Source organism: Condylura cristata, unplaced genomic scaffold (assembly GCF_000260355.1).
Source record: "Condylura cristata isolate star-nosed mole 26May11 unplaced genomic scaffold, ConCri1.0 scaffold00027, whole genome shotgun sequence".
NCBI lineage: Eukaryota > Metazoa > Chordata > Mammalia > Eulipotyphla > Talpidae > Condylura > Condylura cristata.
Genome location: NW_004567128.1, coordinates 1,642,698 through 1,669,603, shown reverse-complemented (window position 1 = coordinate 1,669,603; position 26,906 = coordinate 1,642,698). Strand labels below are relative to the sequence as shown.

At 48.3% G+C, this 26,906-nt stretch overlaps 1 protein-coding gene across 3 annotated transcripts in view; it reads left to right on the top strand.

Annotated features, from left to right (window-relative positions):
• MID1 (midline 1) overlaps positions 1 to 26,906 on the top strand; it is a 90,138-nt gene that overhangs the window by 12,855 nt on the left and 50,377 nt on the right. For all 3 annotated transcript variants that reach the window (XM_004689842.2, XM_004689843.2, XM_012730271.1), the window contains one exon: positions 25,961 to 26,056. In XM_004689842.2, the coding sequence (XP_004689899.1) occupies positions 25,961 to 26,056 (96 nt within the window). The remainder of the gene's footprint in view (positions 1 to 25,960; positions 26,057 to 26,906) is intronic.

The following is a 26,906-nucleotide window of genomic DNA, read 5'->3' as shown; positions in this document are numbered from 1 at the left end:
CTGGTGCGACGGTGAAGGCGTGGCCGGGCTGGAGCGCCGGCCGGGAGTTTAACCCGGGCTTGTGTTACATGTGTGGAGACGAGGCCCGTGCTGTTGCTATACTGCATCCTGCGGCTTTCTTTCTAAAGCACTTGGCGACAGGAAGAGGCACAACAGTGCACAAACACTTGCTGGGGCCATGTGCAGAATGATGGGCGAGAGAAGCATGCCCCGATCCGGAGGCCAAGCTGATGGTTTTCAGACAAGACTGGCTTCTGGGTGGTGCGGTTTAAGCTGCCTTGACGGATGGGTGGATTATGCATCAAAGAGTGAGGCATGGCTCGGAGGGAGGCCAGCAGAGACCTGTTGGCAGGGATTGGCAAGAACGCGTCGGGCTTCTTTCTAGACAAAGCTGGCTCAAGCGGGCCGTGGCTGAGGGGCCAAGGGCCAGTGTCCAGTGTCGGAGGAGTCACGTCGAGGGAAGTTCCTGGGAGTCACTGAATGTCAGAGTGAAGCTCTGGGGCTTCTTGCCTCTTCTGCACAGGCTAACAGGAGTCATTTTGTTCTGAGGGAGAGGCCGATGTCTATTTTCTGAAGGGAGGGTGCAGTGAGGATCTCCGAGAGGATTTGTGTCACCATGTCCACAGAAGGAAGAGGGTGAGAGAAAGACACATTACTTTAAATTTTGTGGTCTCTTTTCCCATGGGTGAGGCGAAGTGTATCAGGCACATGCAGAAGTATGAGACTCACCGTCTGGCCCTGAAGAGTAAGAGGAATTAAGAGGCATCGCAGCGAACTGGCCCATGGAGCCAGGTACGGGGGTGTTTCTGTCCCGCTTCCTAGTGACACGGGCCCTTGTTTGTTCCGGGTGCCCTTCAATGGATAAGCCCAAGTGCTGTGTCAGAGCAGAGTGCACGCACGCTTGGTGCTCACGTCATTCCATCCCCGTTCAGCAGATGGGGACATTGGGTACCAGCAGGGTTGTCCAGAGCCACCTAGCGAGAGCACTGGTCTGCGTTAGGGCGAGAACGCTGCTCCCGCGTCGCTTCAGCACTTGTTACTGCAGCTGAGAGCAGTGCACCATGGGCCAGTTGCTCGCCAGTGTTAGAGGTTTGAGGCAGAGCCCGGCGACATCACAGTGGTTGTCCACACACACCTGTCCTCCTGTAGGCCGCCGTCATAAGCGCAGGATGAGCTCTTACACATGTGGTGAAAACCACTGTGGAGACGTGGCTGGGGACGCCGCCACGGCACCACCAAACATGCCCCTGAGTGGTCGAGGCAGTGTGGGCCTTGAAGGAGCAGCAGACCTCATGCTGGGGGCCCTGCTGATGGGCCCAGGTGCCCCTGGGGACACCACAGAGAAAAGGAGACGCTCTGCTGAGAACCAGGGTGTCATAATTGCAACTGAAGGGCTCCCGAATTCCCCTCTGAAGCTAAAATTGCTCTGGATGTCTTCACAGACCCTTAACCGACTTGAAACATGTTCATCAGTCACCACACGTAAGGAGGAGCTAGTTGTGCGTGGTATTTGAGCACAAGATGGCAAGTTTTGGAAGGACATAATCCGTGCTGGCCAGGTTCACAGCCGCAGCCGGTATCACTTGTATTGTCTCTGTGGTGGTTTTTCCTTTCACTTTCATTTGCATGTACTTTATGCTGAACTCGCTCCTGGACCATCTCTTTCTGTCCCTTTGGTCTCTTCTGGGATGGCACTTTCTTCTGGGCCCCTCCTCTTCTGGATTGGGGCAACCTGCTCTTTTGCAGTCAGGTCCGTCTCCCCGCCACAGGGAGGGCGCCTAGGGGGCTTCACCTGACCGGGGCCCGGTGGGCTCTGGGCGGCAGCTCCAGCCTGTGCTCACCTGGGTGAGTTCCTGACCAGACAGGCGACATCCAGAGCCTGGACTTGGCATCACGTGTGCCACGTTGAAGCATGTGCAGTAAAGTTCAGCACCCTGGGCACCCTGCTGACTGCACTTGCTGGTGCCAAGTTGGCACCACAGCGATAGGGTGACCTCTATTGGGTCTGGGCGGCTGGTCAGGCACGCGCATCCTCGGAGGGCCGGGTGGCCTCACGAGTGTTCTTGAAGTGACCCCGGAGACTTGGACCTCTTGACTGGCACAGCCTCGTAGGGCCTTCCAGGTCAAGTGAGTGGCGAACTGTTTCCAGAGTCCGCTGAGGCCGCCTGCGGGAAGAGGAAGAACAGGGCATTTTTCAAAAGCCGATAGCCAGCAGTCTCTTTCCTGCCGTGTCACTGACAAATTGGAGATTAGATTATTCTTTGAAAGGCTGGCGAGTTTATTTCAGCCCTTGAGAGTTAGAGGATGAAGCGCACATGAGTGTGTGAGAAAGTGAGTGCGGATGAAGGAAACCAGTGCGCATTTACGCCCGGTCGGTGTTGCCTGCGTTCTGGCGAATGTCTGACCTGACTGCCGTCTTCCAAAGCCACCTAAAATTTGGCCACTTTCTTTGTTGCACTTCCGCACATGATACTTAGGTCTCTGGGTGCCCGTGAAGAGAGCATTTAGGCTGACAGAGGACAACACATCTTGTCTTCCCTCTGAAAAAAGCAAGTGTATCGCGTCCCAGGGCAGCAAGTGGCACGTGGCAGTGAACACGGGCGTGCCGGCCTCTGAAGTGTGCCGTTGCCATAATGGTTTCGTGGGTGTAATCCGACCGTGGACTTCCTGGCAGTATCTAAATTACTCCGTGGCTAGAGGGTCGATTTGCGTTTCTGGCTGACATGGGAAACGTTGAACAGCCCTCATGGGAATGAGAATTGGTGGAAACTTTGATTTGCCCTTCTCTCTAAACCAAGTTAAATGGTAAAGTGGGATTCTGAGAAGCTGTGCGTGGAGCCCTGAACAACAGGGCCTTATAAACAAGCACCATTTTCAAGTCCATGGAGGGTGAACTGGTCTTGCGTGTTGCTGGCCTGTCTGACCGCATCAAGTCGAGGCTGTGATGGAGGACAGTGGCTGCTTCCTAGGAAAGGGGGCCTGGCGCTCGGCTCATCAGGCGTGCGCAGGGCCCCACAGGTCCATGGCACGCCAGCCGCCCAACTTTCTTGGTTGCTATAGGCCGCCTGGGCACAGGGATGCGCCAGCCGTGGTCTCCCCCAGTGTGGGGAGGCGGGGTTCAGGGGTGGCTAGGGCTGGGGCTGGGGGGAATCTCTAAAGCCAAGGCGTTGGAGTCCCACCTCTGTGCCGGCCCTGGGGGTACCGTTCAGTGCTCGCCCCTGTGCCATCTGGGCAGAATGCGGGGTGCGGGCCGCTGCCTTATGTCCCCTTTGAGCTTGCGGGGGACATCCGGAAAGCAGTGCTACCCCCACTGGGGGAGACGAGTCTCTTGTGTCTGCACCAGTATGGAAATCGTGAGAGCTTCTGCCTCTCTGTGCCCTTCTGGTGACCTTCTTCCCTAGCAGCTCAAAGAGAAATGAAGCTTGACGCACTCGCCCAAGGATATTCGTCTGTAGCCAGTGAGACTGGCTCTGGGGAAATTCCGGGGATGCAGACTTGAAGCGCAAAGCTCAGCCGTCGCTCCCGGAGTCTAGACAGAATCACGGCGTGTGATGAGAGGCTGTGGAGAGGCGTGGCGCTCCAGCCAGGAGCTGGAGTGGGAATAATAGTCCCCAAGCACTGACTTGTGTGTTGCTATCTGGAAATTGCATCATTCGCAAAACTGATGGAAAAATCCATCTCAACGGCGAGGCAGTTGGGAGAGGACCGACAGCGGCCTTCAGACCCTGCGCTCCTTGGGAGGGCACAGCAGGACGCGCAGGTCCTGAGAAGGCCGGACCCTGTCTTACTGAAGGTCTGCCCCACGGCTGGGCGCTGGCTCCCTCCTGTGCTTCTCCAGTCCCTTCCGTTTCCTTCCTAGACAGGGCTAATAGGCCAGGTAAACACCCAGGCCCAGAGGCCGTTTATGTCATTTCCGCACGGAAGGGGCCGTTGCTAGACAGACATTATGGGAGGCGACACGTGCGGCCGACCACCTGGCGGGCTGGCTTTATCCGCTGTGGAATTTTCACAGACTTCAACATGGGGCTGAATCCCCTGGCCTGGTGGGGCAGTTGCCCCCCACCCCGTTGACCCTTGACATGGCTGTCCGGTCCTGAGCAGCTCTCAATTGAGGTCATCGGGGTCAAGGCCAAAAGAATGAGATGGGCTTTCAAGGTCGTGCTGGGTATGGCCCGTTGCTTCTGGAAGATCTGGGAGACCTGCAACACCCGTATGAGCCCCTCCTAAATCGCGTGGGGATGCTTTGTTGCCCCTGGATTGCTCTAGTGGGTCCCAGCAAACAAAGGGCCTTATCCAGTTCCGTTGCTCAGCTCAGGTGACATGGGTCTAGCTTCTCTTTTATGCTAAAAATGTATCTGAAAGTGTATTAGATCAAACCATCGTGTGACCTCCATACCTCTGGAAAAAATTCTTGTAAACCAGGGCTGGGCGGGGTGGAAGGAGGGGTCTTGTCTTTCAAGATGCTGCTCTAAGTTGTTTTGAAATGCGGTTCAAGGGTATTTGTTGATTCAACACTGAGAACCGGCTATTACCAAGAATAATAACGGTATTTGTAAATCTCCAAAATGACAGTTTGCAAAGCACGTTCAAGTATTATTTGATCCTTGGAACGGCTGTGTATCTCCTGCAAAAATATGGGAACGCTAATACCTGCTCATTAGCGATCTTGGAAGGATTAAATGAGATAATGCAGGTCTAAGTGTCTAGCTCAGTGTCTAGCGGGCAGGACAAGCTCGGCACAGCGGAGCGCTGTGGTGATGCAGGACACAAGGCCGCGGGGAATTAGCGGCCTAGTTATGGCTAGAGAAATTTAACTTTGGGGCTGAGATCCAGGGACCCCACTTTGTCCTCGACTCATCATCATCACCTCTGGTGAAGGCAGAAAGGTAGGACTCAGGAATGCTCCACTTCCAAAAGTCAGGAAGAAGGAAAAAGAACTTGAGTTTTGGAGAGACAAAGTGTTCTTGCCTAACTTTTGCCTGAACCAAGATGTTTCCCCTCGAGTGGAGACTCCATGGCTGAAGATGATCTCTACTCTGTTCTAACACGAATACAACAAAGAAGCAAAACCAGGGCACGCCATGCGGAGACCCACGCGGAATCATTTTTGGTGCGTTGCAGCGACGCTGAATCACTGTCCACTGCTCAGCACCTCTGCTCAGGGCCTCTCGGAGGCATCAAGTGAAGGACAGATGTCCCGCTACTCATCCCCCGCTGATTTTATCACTGCAGATGTCACTGTTTCTTTGTCCTAGTTAAAATGCACATTTAGGCTCCTGGCCGTTGAGCTTGCTGTTTTGAATGTCTTCAGATACCTGGATGAGCTCTTGCTCATATTTAATTATTTTTGGCAAAGCATAGATACAAATAAAAGGTTAGCTGGTGGCAAAGCTTTTGGGTCCGCCGGCCCATTGTCTTTCTAGGGTGCTTCTCCGCCGGAATGGTAGACTGGCATGGCTTCCTTAGAGTGGCATGGCTTCCTTAAAGTGGCATGGCTTCCTTAGGCAGAACACCTCAAGCACAAAGGCCCACAGGACGCGCTCAGGAGTCTTGTTGGGGCGCAGCCTCCGGTTCAGCGAGTCTGACTTCCTCACCATTGTAGAGCGGTGTGAACTCAGGTCGAGGGAAAATACAAAACCAGCTGCTCGAAGTCTCTTTCCTTCTATACCTTGTCGTCATTCCTCAGTGACTCGGGATGAATCCCGGTGCGGCTTGGTCCCTGAGAAGCGGCGGGCAAAGGCTTCTCTCCATTGCCACAGCTCTTGCTCTTCCCTGCGGTTTCCTCTTCCTTCCTTTGCTCCAAATGTGAAGTCTTTTCTGTGGCTGAAAAGACGCTCTGTTTTTCTGGAAGCCAGGCAATATAAAGTTTCTGTAAACAAAAGTGAATCCTCCTCAACTCTCCCCTCCCTCCCAATACTAACATCGATGAGCTCTATGGAACTAGCTCTCGGCCCCTGCAGAACCTCTCTAGTCTCCTTTCCAGAAATTCTCTAACTGCAGACATCCCACATCGCCTTTGCCACCCCTTCACCGTGACCTAACACCCCAAATTACTTCATAAACCTTCTTCAGACACAGGCCTTGCCACCCCGATCATCTGTTCCTGCCTGAACCCCGTCCCACGAGTCTTTGTCTGCTGACCCAGTTCTCAATGAGCAGAGCATTTTCAAAGGCTCCCGCACATGACAGCAGGAGTCAGAACTCACTGAGACTACCGGAAACACCACGATCATTTCGTCAGCTTCCGGTCTCTGCTGCACTGGTGGGATTCGCCCATCAGGTGACAAAGGAAAGCCAGGCGCAGGTTGCCGTGTTCATCTCTGACACTGCACATTGCTCCCCCGCGGACTTCTTGCAAGCAGGCGCCATGAGGACGCTCTTTGGCCTGAAACTGCTGCAGGCGGAGGTGATGAGATACTTGTGATTCACAAGGGCTTAGACATTACTGCTTACGTGCTTACTTGTCTCCGTCCGCCTTCCATGTACATATTTTGTTCTCTGCTGCCTCAGAATAGAGTTAGAGTTCATTCTACTTTGCGGCAAGATGCTAAAAGCTTCACGAAAACCTTAGGTTAAATTAAGTCAGTGCACAATCATCTGATTATCACATCAGGGGGCTGGTGCTGGCATGGAACGGGTCAGGGGCAGGGATGGCACTCAGCATCCTGAATGTGTCAAGGGCGCCAGGGCCGAAATGCCCTGAATTGGCCGAGCATCGTGCCAGCAGCTCAGAGCCGTGCTCAGCCCCACTCAGAGGCCCTTCCTTGTTTGTGTGCCCGCCACATGCAGATCTCCTTTGCGATGGGGAACGCTCTGCTCTCCCAGAGCCCCGTCGCCATCTGAGGACACCTGAGCAGCAGGCTGGCAGCCCCCAGGCACAGCTCCTCCACCACGGGCCGGCTCACCCGAGCGATCTGGGCTGCACGAGCTGACCCCCAGCTCGCGCCAGTGCACAGCCCTGCAGGCTTGTTAAATGTCCTGTAGTCCCTTCCCCAAACACGGCTTAGGTGCGCTTCATGTCACCTGCTAGCCCCCGGGCTTCCTAGCGACTGCAGCTCGTGTTCAGGACTCCCCTCAGGTGTGGGGAGGCTGCAGAGAGCTGGCCGGCCGGCAGCCCAGAGCTTCACCTGATTGGCTTATCTTTGTTGTATAATCGTTTTCATTGTGACATATTTGAAGGGAGTTATTTCACTAGATCAAAAGTTCCTCCTTAAATTGGTTAGCCTATTTTAAATCTGTCTTCCAAGGGAACCTTCTATTTATATAGCTCTCCGTTTTTATTCATGTGGAACTGTAGATTCAGAAAGCCTCAGCTCAGAGATTCGAGTGGCCTAAACCTAGTGTGAGTCTTCAGTGCTGAGGCCAGAGTTACTTAGCCTGGAGAGTTGTGAGTGTTCGTGCAGTCACGGGTTGCTAATTTTATAGGTGGTCAGGTAAGATCCCTGAGCTGCCAGGGCCTTGGCCTGGGCCACCCTGAGCAGAGGCCCAGCCTGGTGGGACGAGACCCTCTGGGAGTGTAGCTCAGGCCCTGGGCTTTTCCCAGAACTCCCAGGTGATTCAGATGTGCAAACTTGCTAAACAAACTTCAGTCTGGTCCGAGCTCTCATCTACTGGCCGGACCCTTTGCAAGGGGAAACTGAGGCTGGTGTGAACTCAACGGCAGGACTCGGCTGCTAAAGCGCCCACTACTCAGGATGTTCGGCTCTGCAGGCCACGTGATTTCCATCGAGACTACCCAGCTCCCACTTGGACAATTCTAGAACAAAGATGGGCGTGGTCATGTGAGACCATATAAATACAGGTGGTATTTATATGGCCCATGGGCCGTAGTTTGCCAACCTCTGCCTCAGGTCTGAAAGCTTAGTGGGAGACCACGTGTTAGAGCATGAACCTCGACAAATTCCCTTCCACTTGGCACAATCTTCCTAAGAGGCTATGTCTGTAACACGCCCAGTTTCTGTGGAGAAAAGTGCCTTGATGTACGTTAAAACAAGTCTCTTAGTGTAGATACACTTAGTCAGTCTAATGCACAGTAATTTTCACTTTCTGAGTTCTTAGGATAGGTCTACATTTTGAAGGTGCCTATCAAATTAAAAATAACATCACAGCCCTCCCTTCTACTAAAGCTGTACAGTCAGTGATGTTTCTGTTCAAGAGATGTTTTTCACTGGAAGTTCAGACAATAAGAGGATGTGATCAGATTACCAAAGCTATGAAGATAAAAGACTTACTAGAGCAAATGGATCTGGATTTCTTTTCAACCAGTGAAGACATTAATTGTAAATCTCTGGTTCGTTCCCATTGTGCTGAGGACACATGAAGGAATATTTCTTGTGAGTCAGTCTGAACAAACTTGAACGCTGTGTCAAGTCGAGAGAGCCCTCCGGGAGCCCTCGCCGTGGCTGTGGCGTAAGGCCGAGGTGGTGGAAATGGAGTCATCGCATGTCCCGCGGGGAGTGCTGTGTTTGGGTCTTTTTGCTGCTCTGCCTCTTGCCGCCCGCGTATGTGCCCAAAGTAGGTTTCTAGGGAGGTTAAGGAAACACGCTGAATGTGCTCGTTTTCCTCGTAGATTGATGTACATGTGGCACTTACTGTGTTTTTGAGAAAAGATGTCTCTTTTTTCCATTTTGTGTCAATATAGCGCGTCCCATAAAGCTGCTTCCTGTTCTGGAAAAACTACGGACATATTTACAAGGGTGAGATGACTTAGTGCCAGCGGTTTCTCTGCATAGAGAAACTTTAGAAGTGGTGAAACAAAATCAGTGTGTCAGACAGTAATCTCCCAGAGAGTCAACGTAGAGAATAGCAGCATAGAGAGGAGCCACACAGAAAGGAACCTTCTAGAGAAGACATGGGACATGAGGGCAATCCAGTACTCCTTCTGACCACGCAAATACTATGTTTCTCACTGGTGAGGCCCCCCTATACTAATTATAATATGCAGAATAACAGTAGGTCACTCTCACCATTTTATGCTTAAGTGGTGTTATTTTTTTCTCGTCCAGTTCGGTGGTATTCGGAAGGTCCTGGAAACTAGTTAAGATGATCTGTTTTCCTCTCCGAGTTTTTCTGTCATAATCTTCCTGGCATCGTTTTTGTACTGAAGTAACTTTGCAACTCAGATAGTCAGCACTGAGAATCAACATTAAGTTCACCGTTAAAATCCAAACCTATTCCTCACCGCGCCACCATGCCCTTTCCGTCATCAGCACGCCTCTCCTTTCTTGCCTTTATTTATAGTCAACATTTTTCTGTGATCTTATTTTGGTGGAGAAATTTGTATTTCCACCAACCTTCATTTGAGTTTTGTCTCTGCTGCGAATCAGTTTGCTCCTGAGAAGGCTTTAGAACATCTCCAAAGCTGAGTTTCCAAGTTACAAGCTCTCGTGAGCTATGTGCCAATTCTGTGAGATGGTGTTTCTGACGCGTTGAGTAAAATGCCTGGTGCTTCACAGGCATCAGTACTCTACCCTTGACATCACTAGGGGTGCTGCCACAGAGTGTCTGTGGGGGGAGACGTCCACGAAGGAGGAAGACACTGGAGAACAGCTTTGTGCCCTGCAGATGTGTCTCCATTTGCTTCCCCACTCTGCTCGCTCCACCCTGGTGAAACTCCACTGCTGCCTTCACCTGTGATTCGTGGACTCGGGGAGCCATCTGCACAGTGCTGCTTCCGAAACCCGTGCGACGTGTTGTCCTTGTCACGCTTTCTCCGGAGATGTTCCAGGGAGCAAAAACCAAAGTGAATGAAATGAGAAGAATGCCATAACCCTGCAGCCACAGGTCAACTCCGGAAGTGGAGTGGTGTAAGGGGAGGGGACAGGCTTCGGAATCCAATGGAACTGGCTGTAGAGGCCCGACGCCTGCCTTCGCTACGTCCTAGGGAACCTACCTCAGCCCGCTTCTCCATCAATAAAGCTCAGGGTGTCATTCCCTAGAGCATCATTGAGGGGACGAGATCAGAATATGCAAAATACGTGTCCTGTAAACTAAGTCCAACAAATGGTAGCTGCATCATCATTCCGTCCACTGCTACTGGGCCTGTGGCCGCCATTGTGGCTGTAAGGCTAGTGGTCTGCAACATTATGGTTTCCTCTCCAGTTCCTGTTGTGAGGAGGGCTGTGTGGAGAGAAGAATCGCCACCTCCAATTCTAAAGAAGTAGGTTCTTACCTTATCCTAGCCCACCTCTGTAGCTAGGCTAGCGCACCTAAGTGCTTTACAATCAGGTAAACTCAGGACTGATTGACGGAAAATGAAGGGGCTGTAAAGAAGAAGGAATGTTCCCAATACTGTTTGTGGGGTGATGAAATTGTTTTCCTAAAATCGAATATTGTCAGAGGTGTTGAGATTTATCTCGCGGTCAGTAGTTGATCTTGGGAAGCTGACACATGCTTCACACGCTCCCAGCTGGATGATGAGAAGTCAGTGGGCTTTGTCGCCAGCATATCGCCGGGAAGATTTATGTACAGCGAGTGTGTGGGAAAGAGGATTGTTTGGTACGTGGTGGTAGAGCAACTACTCCCAATAATGAGCTGGAAAAGAATTGCACTAAAAATCCTTTTTTTCTTTGAATCAAAAGAAGCAAATGCAAATGCTATGACAACGATGTTTGGAGTATCTTGGAAATTCGTTGAGTCTGAAGTAGGCCAGAATGCCGTACTTCGATTATCCCATTGCCAATGTCCATATGTGTTCAGGGTGTTCAGCGATTTCATTGATCCTCCTCAGTGTCCAGATGGGAGCACGAATAGATCAGCACCCAGATACCTACCTCATGAAGGAGGTTTCTCCCCAGTAAACCTGGCTGCCATGTTGGACCTGTGATCTGAGTTTTTGGTTTTGGTTTTCATGCTAAACTATCAATATATAGTAGTGAGGGGAAGAATGCATTAAGAGCAACAGTTTCAAGTCCAACCCTTTTATTCCTCAGCTTGTTGTTTAGACACTATTTCTGATGCCGATGACCACATCAAGTCCAAGCTCCCCACCCAGCCCTCCCCAGACTGTGGAGTCATACAACTTGCAGAGATTGGTAAATAATGAGCTACAACATTTTTAAAGGTCTTGAGCATTTATACCAGCAACACAAAGTACTCTTTGGAGACATTGTGTACACTAGTAGCAATGAGCAAATGTTTCTTTTATTTTTATAATTGTTTTGGAAAACTCTGTGATTGCCAAAGACAGCATACACATGGTCAATTTGGAGTCATCCCAGCCTTAAAAAAAATCTGCAAAACACATTAATGGTTATAATGTATACAGTTGAGGGTTTTTTTTTAACATGCCTTCCAGCTATACATTTGTAATGTTTGATTTAGGTGAAAATTCTAGGAAGAGTTTAACTGATAGGATCCAGAAGTTTGCGAGCCCTTGAAAATGGCCATGATTGGCCAAATTCCAGATGCTTGGCCGTAACAACACTGGCCGTGCTAGGTCCCGCCAGGAAGGATAAAATCGCTCTGATAGACTGGACTCTCGAGCCAAATGGTCTAACAGCTCTTGGGAATAACTGAGCCACAGCCCTGGAGCTTGGAAAATCTAGTGGAAATGATGAGCCAACGAAGCACCCCCAAATCTTGGAAATGTCTTCTCCCTTAACATTCCCATCCTCCCAACAATCATTTAACGTACCCTTCATTTATGCACTCAAAAATCCATGCTTGGGACTTTAAAACAAGGCTGTGGTTTGAACTCATTTTGCAATTTCACTTTCCATTTCAAACATGCTTCTTGAGATGGACACCAAGCTACTAGTGTGCAGGCTTATGGATCGTGGGGTTTTGCTCCACTACAAAATGCAGATAATGTGAAAGTCCTTTAGTGCCCTCCTTTTTAAACCTTCATTTTCCTTGTGGGCTCAAGGAAAGAAAATGCTAGTCAGCCGACAACTTCCTGTTTTTCCGTGTTGGTGATGTGATTAGCTAGTGAGAGGGATGGCCTCACGTGTGTACCGCCTACTTCAGTGTGCTGGGAATAATGTTTTCTTCAGATTCAAGTTTGAAAGTTAGTGGGAAATTGTAATAACCAGCTGTAAATTACTGTAGGGAACCGTTTTACTGTGTCCCGAACTCGGTATTTTCTGTGTCTGTTCAAAACCAAACAATTACTAATTTCATCTGTTAACACGGGGCAGCAGCTTTCCTGGCAGAGGAGAAAATGTGGCCCTGGAGTGACTTCCTTCCAGCACATTGCAGGAGAGGAGGAGGGGCTTTGACAGAAAAAGAGGCCAGTTGCCTTTGGTATCTTCCACAGTTCGCCATCCTTCCAGGAAGCTCTCCCCAGACTTCCGGCCATCGCCCACCCATTTCCTTAGCCAGTGTTTGTTGAGAATCTGCTAGGGCACAAGCATGGCACTAGGTACGTTGACTCCAGTAGGGGAATAAAATATAAAAATAAATCTTGAGAAAAAAAAGAGTCACGCAAGCCACTCTGGGCTCCACCGGAGCCAGGGGCCCACCTGCCCACTCTCTCATGGTCTCCCTCAGGCCCCCAAGAACTGAACAGCCAGAATCCAAGTGCAGGTGCCAAGTCTCCGTGGCCTCCCATCCTGGTACAGACTCCTAGGGGCTCTCTTTTCTAGGCCTTGGGTTTTCATGTGGGACCAAAATACCCCAGGACCTAGAGCATAGGGGCAGGAGAAGCATGTTCTCTCACAACCGCGGTCCGTCCTGGCAGGACAAAGTGTGCCCTCCGACTGGGGACGCCCCACGCTGTTGGTGCGCTGTGCCATGGTCCTGTGAACCTGTCCAGGGCACGCCGTGTACCCTGAGCCCCAGGGTGCCATTTTTCATTAAACTGACATAAAGGTCCCCTTAGATACAGTTTTCATTTAATTTTTGACAGTCTGGCTATTGAAGAAACTGCAGCTGCAGAATGTTGGCATTAATTTTCCACAAGCTGGTGAAGTGGTAACGTTCAGGAAACCCTGGGCATGGAGTGAAACCTTGGAGAGAAGGTTCAGTGGTGGCTCATCTGCTTTCGTTATCATTCTGCAAAATGCACTAGCATTGCAAAGCAAAATCACATGAAGGAGTAAAAGTCACAGCGCTGGCCTACGCTTGAAGCAGGACTGGGTCGCGCGAGCGTAAATTCCCTGATTGTTACGGACCAAGACGAGCCTTACTTTAGGAAGATGGCTCACTTTTCAGTCATTGTCTGATCCCGAGCCAGCAGCACTATCTCCTGACTTCATTCCTGGATTATTTTTAATAGAGTTAGAGATGCAGGGGAAGTGTTTGCTATTACTTTAATAGACCAGTTTCCTCCTAAATTGCTTTCATTAGGTAACATGATGTTGCATTGGAAGAGAGTGTGTATTTTCCTAGTAGTGCTTCACAATTCCTTGTTCCACAATTCAATAAATCATCTTATACCTGTCAGCACCTATAGTCTAAGATTTATTGCCTGGTCCATTGAGTAGTAGATAGTTCCTTGGCCAGAGAGCAGTTTATGAAACTAATTTAATCAGAGTGTTTTCATGATATAGTGAACTCTGGCTTGATGTCTCAAATAGGTATCGCTGGCCTCAGAAATGTATGACTTAATCCTACCCAATGTTGAGGTAGAATGAAGATTTGGCTTTGTGTGACTTCTGTTATAGACAGGACATCTTTAGTTGCATTAATATGATTCATCTTTTTAATCAAGTGAGCATTTTGGTGCCTTTGTTGGCACGGCTAAGCCTTCAGCTAGATTCTGAAATTCTGTGTGTGTGAGGGGGATGAAGAATTCTGGGGTGGCAAAGATACAGCCAAGAGCTCAGAAGGTGCAGTAAGCCCCGCAGTTCCTGGCCGCCAGGGGTCCTTTTGGTGCGGCAGGCGCTCACTTGGCACTGTGATGGTGATCACAGCCGTGTCTGTGGGGAAATTCTGAACCCACTGCAGGCTTGAGGACTTTGCATGTCAACCTAGGAGCTCAAGTGTGGACCTTTGAGCATGTGAGTGTATAATACAGGCTTACTGGCAAGGTGCTTTGGTGGCCAGCGTGGATCCCACTGATGGGGCGAAAAATAGCGGAAGGAAAACCAGCCACTCGTGAAAGAAGATGGTTAGAGGGGAGGTTGCAAGTGCAGGCAGAGAAGGAGAGGCTGAAGCCCAGGGGCCTTTTAATGAATGACCAAAAAACCTTGAAGACTAATTAACAGAAGGCAGGAAGGAGAGGTCAAAGGCCAAGCTATGCTGCCTGCCGCACTGACCCAGAGAATGGCAATGCCCTCTGCAGAGATTACAAAGTAGAAACACTTCAGGGCGGCAGAAGATGCCTTCGAGAAGCTGGGTCTTGAGTCACAGGGGTCCTCAAAGCTGTTGTTGGTGGCGAAGTGGGACCGGGCGCAGCACCTGGGTGAGAACTGAGATCCGAGGTCAAAGTTTGAGTATTCGCAGGACGGAGTGGAGAGCTGAGGCCGTGACGGTGCTTGCTGAGAGGAAATTGTCTGTGAAGTCACTTTTGGTGGTAATTATTGGGAGAGCACCTTTTCTGGAAGACCCACTTGCAGCCAACATTAGGTGGCACTGAGGCCCGCCTTGAGGGTAGCGCTGTTTGACTGGAAATGTATTCAATAGCTGTGTAAGTGTCACTTTATTCTAAAGAGTCATTGGGAGGAGACAGTGCTGGGTACAAGGCCAGGGCCCCACTGGGTGATTTCCTCTTGCCTTTTCACTGTCCAGCGGGCTCTGATGTCATGTGTGAAAATTGTGCCACCCTGCAGTCGCCTGACACAGTGGTTGACCAAGGGCATAGACATTTGAACATCAAATGACAAAAGTCACACTAAAAAGTCCTGAGAGCAAAGTTTATCATGTGCTTTCGGTTTGTGCATTTTGTATCAAGTCCAGTGTGAAAGAGGGATGCTGCCTCCAGCCAGTGTGGGCGGGTGGGCCTGATATTTCCATCATAAAAGATGACCTTGGGTCCTCTGCTGGCTGACTGCCCTCTCCCCCTTTCAACACCACTTACTTTTTTTTTTTTTTTAACAACGTTTATAAGTACTACACTGGGACAACCTCACCAAGACCGATTGTTTTTTCCTGGTACATTTGGAACATCTGAGTTCTAGCTATGTTTTGATTAGAAAAAGCAACTCAGAATTGTCAGTGGTGATGGAATCCATAGCCTGGTTGACGGAGGCACAAACCATTCCTGAACCTTCCCTCCGCCATGAAGTTGGTCATTTCCGCCCACCTGGAATTCTCTAGTGCTGCCTGCTTTCCCACCATGCTTGTGTAGCGCCCCCTTGCACTGCGTTCACTGTCCCCCAGGGCAGACTGGAGGAACTGGGCCCAGGCCCAAGAACGGGGCCTGATGGTAAAGATTGCGTAAGGATCAAACGGTAGCCTCGTGGGATGAGAAGGAGTCAGCCCTCACCCCTCAGGTTGTCCTCTCGCTTTGTCAATTTTAACGCGCCCCGGCCAAGAAAGCTGTGTGACAGTCAGTGGTTGTCAAGCTCTCGCACTCACCAGCGCCCCCTGGAGGGCTTATTAAAAGCAGTCTGCCAGGCTCCACTCTAGAGCCTCATTCAGCACGTGGGGGCAGGTCCAAGAATTTGCCCTGTCCCGCCAGCTCCCTGGCAGGGTTGCTGCTGCTGCTTGGTCTTTGTGTTATTTGGAGGACGCCTGGGCTCTGTTCTGTTCTGGATGAGACTAGTTCATTCATGATTGTTCTAACCAGCAAGCCTCTTCCCAGTTGTCTGACTCTGAGACAGTCTCCTCTTGCTGGGTTTAAAGCAAATGGCTTTAAAGTTTTTTTGAAGCGACATTTATTCTTTGACTTCCTCTTTAGCAAAACAGCGCATATGTAAAGTAAACTATGTTCCAGGAAAATTAGTTCATTTCCGAAATACGTTGACCCTTAAATTGTCTTTAGTGTGTATACACAAACCAGCTCTGGGAATGGCTTCATATTTTTTTTTAAGCTCTGCAAATTAAAGAATTAACTCTCAAGGGGGCTTTGTTTGCTTGTTTGTTTTGCTAGCAGACAGGTGGGCATAACTAAAAGGAAGCGAATATCGTGGACAGAGATGGACTCCATCACTACAAATACCTGCGTCTTACCTTTAAGCCTATAGAGACATTTCCAGTCTTGGGCAATCCTGCTGCCTGAGATGAACTATGAAGGAATCTGGACAGAGCAGGGAAGCTCTTCTTTCATCATCAAAGTTAATTAAGTTAATTAATTTTCCCCTTAAATCTTTGATTTAACATATAAACATTCTTGTTGAATGAGAAACACCTGTAGTATACCTCTGTTACATTTCTGGTGAGATCATTTCTGATCAGATCAACAAGGAAAATTTATATGGTACTAAGTCCGTGGCAAAATAAAAATTGAGGATGGCCCCCCAGGAGTTCTTTTAGAGATTAGGAATACTTGAATGTTTCAGCATTCCCCCTATGTTTGCAAGTCAAACAGCTCTCTAAGTTTTTCAACAGTAATAATCATTGCCTGTGATAAACTCACATAAATTCACACTTGTCGTTACACCGATCTGTAATTTTGTTCCTGTATGTATTCTGGGCATGTATTTTGTGACAAAAATAGTCCTCATTCTGAATAGACCTTCCTGTTGAAAACCAGTAAATTATATAGATTATTTTTGTTCACGCTATCACAGATTCAATGGATGACTCAGCAACCTCATTTCTCAATGTTGTGCTATAGTCTCACACTTGGAGGCTGCATCTTAGTGTCTCTTGAGGAGATTTGAAGCTCCCGACTCCTGGGCCTCTGCCTACACTAAGTCATTCGGATTCTCAGAAGCTCAGAGTCTGACTACTTAGAAGAGGGTGTCACTGAGCACCATAGTCACATAGTCCCAGGCGATGGGAGTTTCTTGCTCAGAGTGAGAGCCATCACCGACTGCACCGTCACCCTCTCAACCCCTTCCCACACCTCCATGGTTCTTTCACTTAGCCCAATCAAAATCACCCACTGGACAAAGTCAGCATCCGTCCTGGAGGACATGCCTGTGTAAAAGTGGTGAAGTCAGGGATGAAGGACGCGATGAATTCAAGGAATTTGAGATTCCAGATGAAACCAAGGAAGATTCTATCTCTGAAGGTTACTGTAGGCTGAGAAACAATGGCATGTTCCCTCCCCTCCGGCTCTCTAGACTGCCCCCCAAAAGGGAATTCTCTCCCTGAACCTTGCTTTTGAGCCGAAGAGTGTGACCTCCCTTGGTTTTAATACATTTTACACCACCCAGTGGGGATATGAATTTGCCAACAGTGTGAACCGTCTCTGGGAATGCCACAAATTCAAGAGCAAGGCTGCTCATGTATTGAATTTTGAAAATCATTTTCAGCAGCTGGTCCAGAAAAGACATATTCTTCTAGAGTCTAAAAATGTGAGGAGATAAGTATAGGAACAAAGCAAATCATAATTACCTATGCAAAATTATTAGTCAAAGTCTCAAATATTTTAGCTTGAAATACATTGACTTCAACTAGAATGAAATAGCTGCAGTCTGAGTGACTAGCTTCAAAACGATGCGCTCTCCCCACCGTACCTTAAAGCCAAAAAAGATAAATGAATTGCGCTTTCCATATGTGTAAGGCTAAGCATTTGCCGTGAGACTAACTCGACATCCAGGCCTGCTAAAAACGTTTGATGGTGTCAGCTAAACCCTATTTAGGCAGGAAGGCCAAGACGTGTTTGTTAATGAGTATCTGGCAATGTCATCACCTACTTAGGACGGAAGAAAAGGGATAAGATCAAAATTATTCAATCTCTGAGTGATGGAGGAAGTAAGCTTGAAGTGACATATACAAACAACGTGTATGACATCCATCAATATCAGGGGATTTTATAGACATTAATTATCCAGGGCTCTAAGCCTTCCTTTGAGGTGTATTTTATGATTAAGAAAAAAGAGACCGGGGAAAATGGAATTGATGGAAACAGCAAGCCGTTGAATAATTGCTCGCTCCGTGCGCACAGACGGCCCCACGCTTAGCCGCATGACGGAAGAGCTGACCCGCCCGCGCCAGTGCCTCGCTCGCTTACTCGTGACTGTGCTCTTGCTGTGGCAGCCTCGACGCAATGTCTGACCCTTCTTCCCCTTTCCCAGTCTGTCTTCCTGCTTCTCTGAACAGACTTCAACAAAAGAATTTATTTGTTACATTTTTACCCATAATTTAAAGCTATTTTTTTATGAGCTAAAACTGATTTTGGTAGCCTAGACAAAGGGCCCAGAGGAGTCCTTCCTTTCAGAATTTTGTGCACCACGGTGATTGAAATGTTAGGTCTCCGCCGACCTTCTCACAGCAGCGGGGAAGCATGGGAAGCATATGGAACTAGATTTACCTTTGAAGGTGGTTTGGATCAATAGAAAAGATTACTCATTAAGAAAAAGGTGTTTGGATTCTTTTCGAAAGTGATTGTTTTTAAAGACAGCAGTTTTCTGTCAACAGCCGGATAATAAATATTTTAGCGCTTATAAGTACAAGTTCTCAGCTCTCAGAAGCAGCAGATCACACAGAAATGAACGGAAGGTCCATTCAACACAGAAAGTGGAATATTGTACTTCTCTCATGTCACCAAATTTGACATTTGGTATTTTAAAATTGTCTTAAAACAGAAAAGCCTTATTACCTGGCCAGCCACACAAGGTTCAGCTGCAGCCTGGGCTTTGCTGACCCTGCTTGAGGTCAACTTGAAGCTTTCTTTGGAGCACAAATAATTAACTCTACTGGTCTGTTTTCCAATATCCTCACAATCCTGTCTCCATCTAATTCCTTTCCCCCTCCTATTCATTACTTTGCTTTAGTTAATTAACCACTTCATTTAGTTCTGGTAACCAAAAGTTAGGATGGTTACAGCTTATTTGCTGGAAGTATAGGTAAACAAGCTCACAGAAACAACACTACGCTGATGGCTTTCCGTTCTCAGCTTGCTCCTGGTTACAGGACTCCTCTCCATCTGTAATTAACAGCAACCAAGAGAGAGTGCCAATTTTGCAAACCAGCCAGTCAACTCTCAATCCAGTCCTCTCACATAAGGGCAACAGAAATCATTCCCACTATCGAGATGAGGGAATTGCTCGCCTTTGAAAGTAATGAAATGACTTGTCCGACCATCTCACGGCTACCAGTAATGAGCCGGGCGGACAGCCAGGACTGCGTGACCACGCTGGTTGCCTCTCTTGAGTCAACCCCATGGGTATGCTTGGCAGGCAGTGGGCTCTGCTGAGAATTCAGAAGCTGGATAGGGGCAAATGGGCAGGAAAAAGGCAAGAGACGAGCCACCAAATCAGACCATCCATGCCTCTTAGACCGTGCGATGTGATCTTACGGAATCCTCTCTGTAGTCGCTTTCTCGGAAATACTTCTCTCCAGGCATAAATTTTGCAGTGGAGATCGTTATTTGAAAATACCTTAAAAGCCAGAGATATTTCAACAGGTCCTCTTTGTCTAGCTTTCTTCAATATTGACTCTCAAAACTGACAGATGTATGTATTGTTCAGCTCTGTTATTACAGGCAGAACTAGGGCTAGAGGGTGGGGGTGAAGGGCAAAGCCCATTCACACCTCCACTGCCTGGAAATAAGTAGCCATCATGGATCTGCTAACACCGTCACCAAATGAACACAGCTATCTATCTGTCTCGATTGAAATGGGAAAGATCTTCTACACCATAAAGGATATTGAAAAATCGTCCTCTGTTTAGTGACTACCAGGTTGGAATAATAAATACTGAACTCCTGGCGATGGAGTTTACAAATATCTGAAGCAGATTCTGTGGTGTTAATACAGAAATACCGAATAAGACCTGACAAGCTAAATACTGTATTGCATATCAAAATGCTTTAAATTGCAGGCCATGGAACACTAGACTTAAATTTGCATGTAGATCGGGTTTTATTTTATTTTTTGAAGTTCTCTGGGCGGCCTGTCTTGCCAAGCCATTTGGAAATGTTAACTATCATAACCAGTGAAAAAAGGCATTAAAAAATAAAACCCGCATAAAGCACACATTATTCGTGGTCTGTTAGGAGTTGACCCTGAAGATAGCATTCTACCCTTGCAATGTAATTAAAACATCTGAAGGGTTTAGTTACGTATAAAGAATTTATGCTTTGATGCAGGTGGCATGTGTTAATATGGTATTTTCATATTAAGGATTGTGATTAAAGTTTCCTAGAAGAAAATATCCAGACAGTGACCCTCGACGTGACTGTGTCCTGATGGCGCGGGAGCGGTGGAGTTGGGTGTCAGGGCAACAAACAGTTCCTGAATGTCGCTCTGAATATTATGGACTGAAACAAGCCTGATCTGTGTTTGCCTTGAAAGGTATCCAGACTTAATGTTACACTTTAAAGACACTCTAAAGCATTGACTTCGGAATAAGAGCAAACATTCCTGAAGGCCTGGACAAACCCGAAAGGAATTACTGCAATCTCCTATTTCAGGCATACATTTTAATAGGAGCACTCAGTGGCCAGTCATTAATTGCCTGCAACCTGACTCTCAGGTGCAGGTCTCCAAAGGCTAAAATTAGGCATATTTGTGTCTGCTTACCTTGCTCTCGGATTGGCTATCAGCGCGCCGCGTAACGCACAAAGCTCGTCTGTTGACTAGGATTTGCTCTGCTCAGTTGCTGGAAAATCGGCTGACCTGCCATGGACTGTTCATTTATCAGCTCAGAGAGGCCTCTCGAAAAACGACCCAGTGTGAAGGAGATTGAGTTTGGCGCCGTGAAAATGTCTGCATTAAAACAACAGCAATCATAGGAAAAATTAATCATGCAATTTGCATAAACTGTGCAGGAGAGCCTGGTTCTTTAAGCAACATGTGTTTTATAACGTTGTCTTTCACAAGTTTGACTTGACCCGATCTTTTGCTTAACCTTAAGAAACCAAACGTGCCTCCTTCCATGCTTGCCTTTAGAAGGATCGTCTTGAATCATTTATATTCCTCTTCTTCTTGCGGTGCGGGTGGTGGGAGCGCAGTGCCGAGTTCCATCAAATAGCGGCACGCTTACAAACGCCTGTCCTGCTCTACAGACACCCTTAGTGCAGCTTTCCCCACCACTGGTGAGAGCACTGTGGAAAAAATCATCCAGGGGAGAGGTTGTGTGTTAGGGCTATTTGACTTTGGTTTTAGATGCCACTTGAAGTAGATGTGCCCATGATAATTGCTAGTCTATTTAAATAAATTTGTGTTTATAAAAATGAGTTCAACGATGTTGCATTTGCCTTCCCGGAAATCTCGTGGTCTGAGAGAGTCATAGGCATTCCTTTAGGATGCTTCTCCATTGTCAGGCCCTGCTTTGTGGGTCCGATTCCATGTTGCCAGTGAGAAAAGCCATTGCTTTAACAATCTAGAGTCCTTGTTAAATGAACTAATTCATTTGTTGACGTACTACATTAGATTTCAGGACTGTCCAACGAATACTTAGATTTGCAGCCAGTTGCTCCCACAATGAATATTTGGGTGTTTATATGAGTTCGTGACGAAGCAGGTGTGGAAATACAGCAGGTACTCAACACACACCATGGCGGTCATCTTTCTCCTTGGTAGTAGAACTGCAGAAGCAGCCCAGATAGAAGGGAGAGCTTGTGCCCAGGCCCAGGAAAGAGCTTGTCCCCAGGCCAAATCTCACTCATCACCGGTTTCTGTCAGTAAAGTTTTGTAGGAACACAGCCTTACCTGCTCATTTGCATACTGCCTAAACTGCTCTGTGCTTAGAGAGCAGCAGGTGGAGAAGACGCCACAGGCAGCATGTAGCCAACTGAGTCTAAACCATGTGCCACCCAGCCCTAGCCAGGAAAGTCCGCAGCCCTCTCTTCTAGACTGGAGCGCTGCGTGTAGCCCTAGCTGCACGGAGCAGCCGGAGCTGTCAAAGCGGTGGGTGTGGGCTGAGAGGTGTCAGATGTGAAACACACACCAGATGCCAAAGACCCAGTAAGAGGAAGACAGGAGAAAACCAGGGAAATAGCTCACCCATTTTAAATTATTGCAAATGTTGACCAATGTTGAAATGACAACATTTTACATAAGAATTGAGTAAAATATATGTTTAAACCAAATTTTACCTGCTTCTGTTTACTTTTGTTAATATGGCTATTCGAAATTTTAGATTTAAGATGTGTCTCATATGACTTTTCTAGAGAGATGCTGGTTGAGAGGATGCTGGGAGGACAGGTGGCCTCTAGAAGAACTTAGAATGAGGGGAGAGAGAACAATCTCTTGTGTCTGCAGTAGAACCGTTCATTAATTTGCCTATTTCTCTGCAGAAGCTGCAATCAGGAGGAATGGATTAGGGTGTCTGTGGAAAAGGAGTTAGTTGCTCCCCAGGAGCTGACCCTAAAGCTGGAATAGGGCTGCGAGCCAGGAAGCATCTGCGAGGGGCTGAAGCCTGAGGGCGGGGGGGCGGCGGGAGGGTGAGCTCGCCAGGGGCTGCTGCTGTGGGCGCCTCCCAGTGTGGGATTTGATGGAACAGGAAAATGCCCCCCGCCCCAGCCTGCCTGAAGAAGTGGGGCTGTTCACGCACCAACTGTCAGTGAGCGCTGGTGAGGCCGCTTCTCGAAGCCTCAGCCTCCCTTGTCCTCCCCAGCACCCGCAGCTGGCTCTGCCTTGGCACAGAAGTTTGCTGCCCAAAGTCAGTAGCAAGGGTGAGAAGCGTGAGTGCCCAGTGTGTGGGGTGGGCCCCGGGGGGCTTGTCGGGCACCGAACTGGACGGGGTGCTTGATCCTGGGATGCAGTGTCCACGCGCCTGGGGTGTGTTCCCGTTCGCATCCGCCCAGCACCCGCACAGGTGGGGAGCGTTGTCAGTCGGCATTTGCGGTGGACAGCAGCGAGACCGGGGATCCCTGTCCCCCCATTCCCCATCCAAGGGGCCCCGTGGCCTGTCACTTGGGATGCTGCTGAGCCCAGCATCCCAAGGACATACAGACGCTGGTGTTTTCGAGGCGAGAGCAGGAAACGACACTGGTTGACACTGTAGAGTGCCTCGTGGCTGCTTAGTCCCAAGACGCTGACGCCAAAATGCATTCTCTCTCCTGTCCGAAGCACTGTCAGGAGTCGCGGGCCAGTGGCCGCACTGGGCCTTAGCCCCAGAGCTCATGCCTCGCAGGGGTCCTGGGCTGGGAGCTGCGGCGCGCGGCCCGCGGCGGGTGGTCTTGTTGCCTTCCCATTGGGGGCTCTCTGGGCGCCCCTGCTGGGCCCGCTGGCACCCCCCCGCAAAGGGGTTCATCTGTCCCCATCTATAGTCCCTTGACTATGCATCCGAGCACTCAGTGCTTCCCGCCGACTTTGGTGCCACTTGTATTATTCAGCGTGGATAAGCCCAGCGGAGCTCAATAGGGCGATGTGTTCAGACCACGGGGTTTAGTCTATATGTTAGTTGATTAAAAACAGGTCTCCTACATGACGTGTGCTTAATAAGTGGAGGGAGAAGCAAGCACATGTTTGTCCCATCGAAATGTGTTGGATTGTATTTTTTTGGCTCGCTTTTGCTGACTGGCTTTAGAAAAGTCATTGCTATGGTCGTTGAACTGTAAGCAGCTGGATGATGTATTCCCCTAGAAGTTTCCTGCTCCGGAAGACCAGCCAAAAGGAAAAGTAAAAGACTTCCCTGAGATTAACGTCCCCGAAGAAGCTGACAAACATACGGTGCAGCGGTCATATCTAGATCAAGGACGCAGAATGATGGACTGCCTCGAAGTTCATCTCTACACTGACCACAGAGCGATTTGCAGTGGCAAAACCTTTAGCCCCAGGAGTAGAGATAGGCCTCGCATTGTGGTTGTTGTTAAGAGCTTTGGAAACCAATTTTTCTCTGTGTGAACGTTGTCACGTTAAAGTGGCACCTACATCAGGGTGCCTGGCGTGTTCTCTTCATTGTCTTCCTCTAAGTGAGAAGTGGTCATTTTTCTCCGCTAAAGTATCCATATTTGGCACATTCTGAGGGTTTCAGACCCCAAACTGGAGATTTCCTTGGTTGGTCTCAGTGCAGTCTGCACGCCAAAGCGATGAGACTGAGTGTTTTGACCGTTGTTCTAAAGCGTGATGGCCATGCTCAAACACGTGCACAGTCTCCCAGGACAGGGCGTGCTTCTGGACCTAGGCCAGAAGCCCAGGTATACGCTGGGGCCTGAGGTACCCCCACCTCCTCTGGAACTGAAGCCAGATGGAGCCCTCTTGGGCAGCAGCAGAGGGGCCTCCTCAGAGCAGAAGCCTGCATCTGAGAGAGCCCCCTCAGGGGACAACCAAAGCCCGAGGACCAGTGTGGGCGCCTGATTGGCCGGCCGTGCCAAGCCGCAACCCCAGCACAGCGAGTAGAGTTCACGTGGCATGAGCTCCAGACACAAGCCCAAGGCACAGATAAACACGACACAAACACCAGGAAACAGTGGAATTTCCTTTTCTCCGAAGAATTTAAAAGTAAGCATGTTCAGGGCTCTCGAAATTGTGAAGGAAGGAATTGCATCCGAGAACTAGAGCAGAAAGGAGCCCCACGTGAAGAGGGGACACGATCAAGAACCTACTGCAAATGGGCAGTGAGCTCTTTGACGTCACGTACAAAACAGCCGAGCGGTGGGAGCACAGACCCGGGGCTGGCAGGGCCAGGGGCTGGAGGGCCTCAGGGCTGCCCACTAACGACGTCTGCCTTTGATGCAGTAGATGAAAGTGATTCTTTTTCTGAATGTACCTTTCTAAATCCAAAATTGCGAAACTGGAAAGGGTAACTATTTAGGAAGTCATTGTCACAGCATAGTGAATTATCGCCTTTATGAAACTGCATTTTTAAAATCCCTCACACTCGGTCACAATCTTGTTCTCAAATGGCATCACAGATCCCGGACCTACTTCTTCCTGAAATTTTCTTTTGTTCTGCCTTCATTGTATTTTTGGACTGTGTGTTCAGATCCACAGCTGCCCTTTCGCCCCCTCCCTGACCTTGGGGGTAGGTCTTGGTTCTCGCCCCTGCCATGTTGGGCACCCCCCCCCAGGCTCCCCTCCACATCCACTCCCTCTCCCTGAGAAGTTTCCACTCTTGTCCACCAAAAGTTCCCCACTCCCCCTTCCGGCCTCAGCTAAAAGACTGTGCTCCAGGGAACTTTGTCCAGGCAGGAATTTCTTCTCTCCTTAGTGGCTCTCCCAGTGGCGCAGCCATCTCCTGTGGACAGGGAGCGCGTGTTTTTATTTTTGGTTCCCCGGTATCTATCTGTCTCAGAGTCTGACATGTAGTAGAAGCTTGGAAAATACTTGGATGAACGGGCGCATGGATGGATGGACGGTGTAAATGAAGAGTGAGCAGAAGGGTGGCAGTGGATGGTGCTTAATGGCTCTTACTGATAACAGAGGGTTCTTGCAGCTGCACGATTGAGAAAGCTCTACAGGGCTTTACATCGATGCTCCAAGGAGACAGGGAATAACCCTAGATTCTCAAGCAGGGTGATGAGAAAGCAAATGCAGCATTCAAGAACATTGATGTGGCATTGATAGTTTGATCAGCAAAGTGTAGAGGTGTGTACAATAAAATGCACTGAGTGAATAAAGGACTTCTTTTAGATATCTACACATGACCATGTTGTTAGCAATGGCTGGGCGCTGCAAGCCTTCCTCAGCCTGCCCACAAGATGGCAAATCCTAAAACTCCAACAGCAGTTGACTTGGTGTGGGAATATTTTATAGTCCTTATGTTATTGCCATTTCTGATTCAGGTAAAGGAGTAGAAATCTTTTTTCTCCCTACTTCATGACCTAAAAGTAACCTGTAAGTAATGATTTCATGTATATACCTGAGTTCAAATAAGAAGCAGGAATCAAAAGAATGAAATTGGAACATTTTTGAAAGGTTCTTTTAAATGCCACTTCTTGGAAGTTTAAATCTATAAATACTTAAAGCTGCATAGATTTCATTGCTGTTTCTGGAAAATGTCAGTTTTTCCCAATGTTAAGTAATTTTGTGTATATTAAAGTATGCAGAATAATATTTTTTCTCTCTCTTTTGAACAGCAAAACTTAGAGAGTAACCTCACCAACCTTATTAAGAGGAACACGGAGCTGGAGACCCTTTTGGCCAAACTCATCCAAACCTGTCAGCATGTTGAGGTGAGTATCTCGTGGACTGTGATCATGTGAACACTGCTAAATGGGACTTGTGTACCCTTGTCCTTTACATGTTTAAAATAGGAATCATCCTAAAATTAATTAGATTTTTGTAGAAGTCAGATGAATAAGGTGGATGAACTTGGAAGGAACTAGAACCTCCGAGTATCTCTCGCACCTGTTGTCTTCTCCTACCCCTCTCTGGTCACAGCCCTGTACACCTTTACCAGGAGCTCTGAATAGTATAGATTCTGATCGCCTTCACAAGAAACAGCCAGAAAAACTAACTGCGTGGTTTAAAGAGTGGCAGTGGTTTCCTGGGGCTCCTGTAAAATGACATCAAACCTCAGAAATTTTTTCTTTCACTGTTCTGGAAGCTAGAGGACCAAAATGAAGGATTCACTCTTGGTAATGAACTCTCCAGGGATTATTTTGAGTCTTGCGGATTGGAAAACATTGTAAATAAGAGTGAATAAGCACAATATTTTCATTCTTATAGGGCAAAGTCAGTATGTGTGGTAAGAATAGGTGGATGAAGAAAATGGAACAATCCATGAGCTATATTTTACTTTTACGATGTTTAGGTCAATATGAAAGAAATATTTCTCTTCAGTTAAAAGTCAAATGTCCTGTGTTTTATGGGGAAATCTTACAAATATTTTATGGATTAAGTGATTATTTCATTCAATTTCAGTTAGTCACTTGTTAAAGCATTTGTATCTGGTTTCCATTATGACCCAAAGTAATTTCCAAACAACTCACTTATTCCTGGTACTATATTAGTATGGCTTAAGTTTACAAAATGCTATTTGACCTAACATGAGGTAAACTTGCATTCTGATTTTTTTTTTTT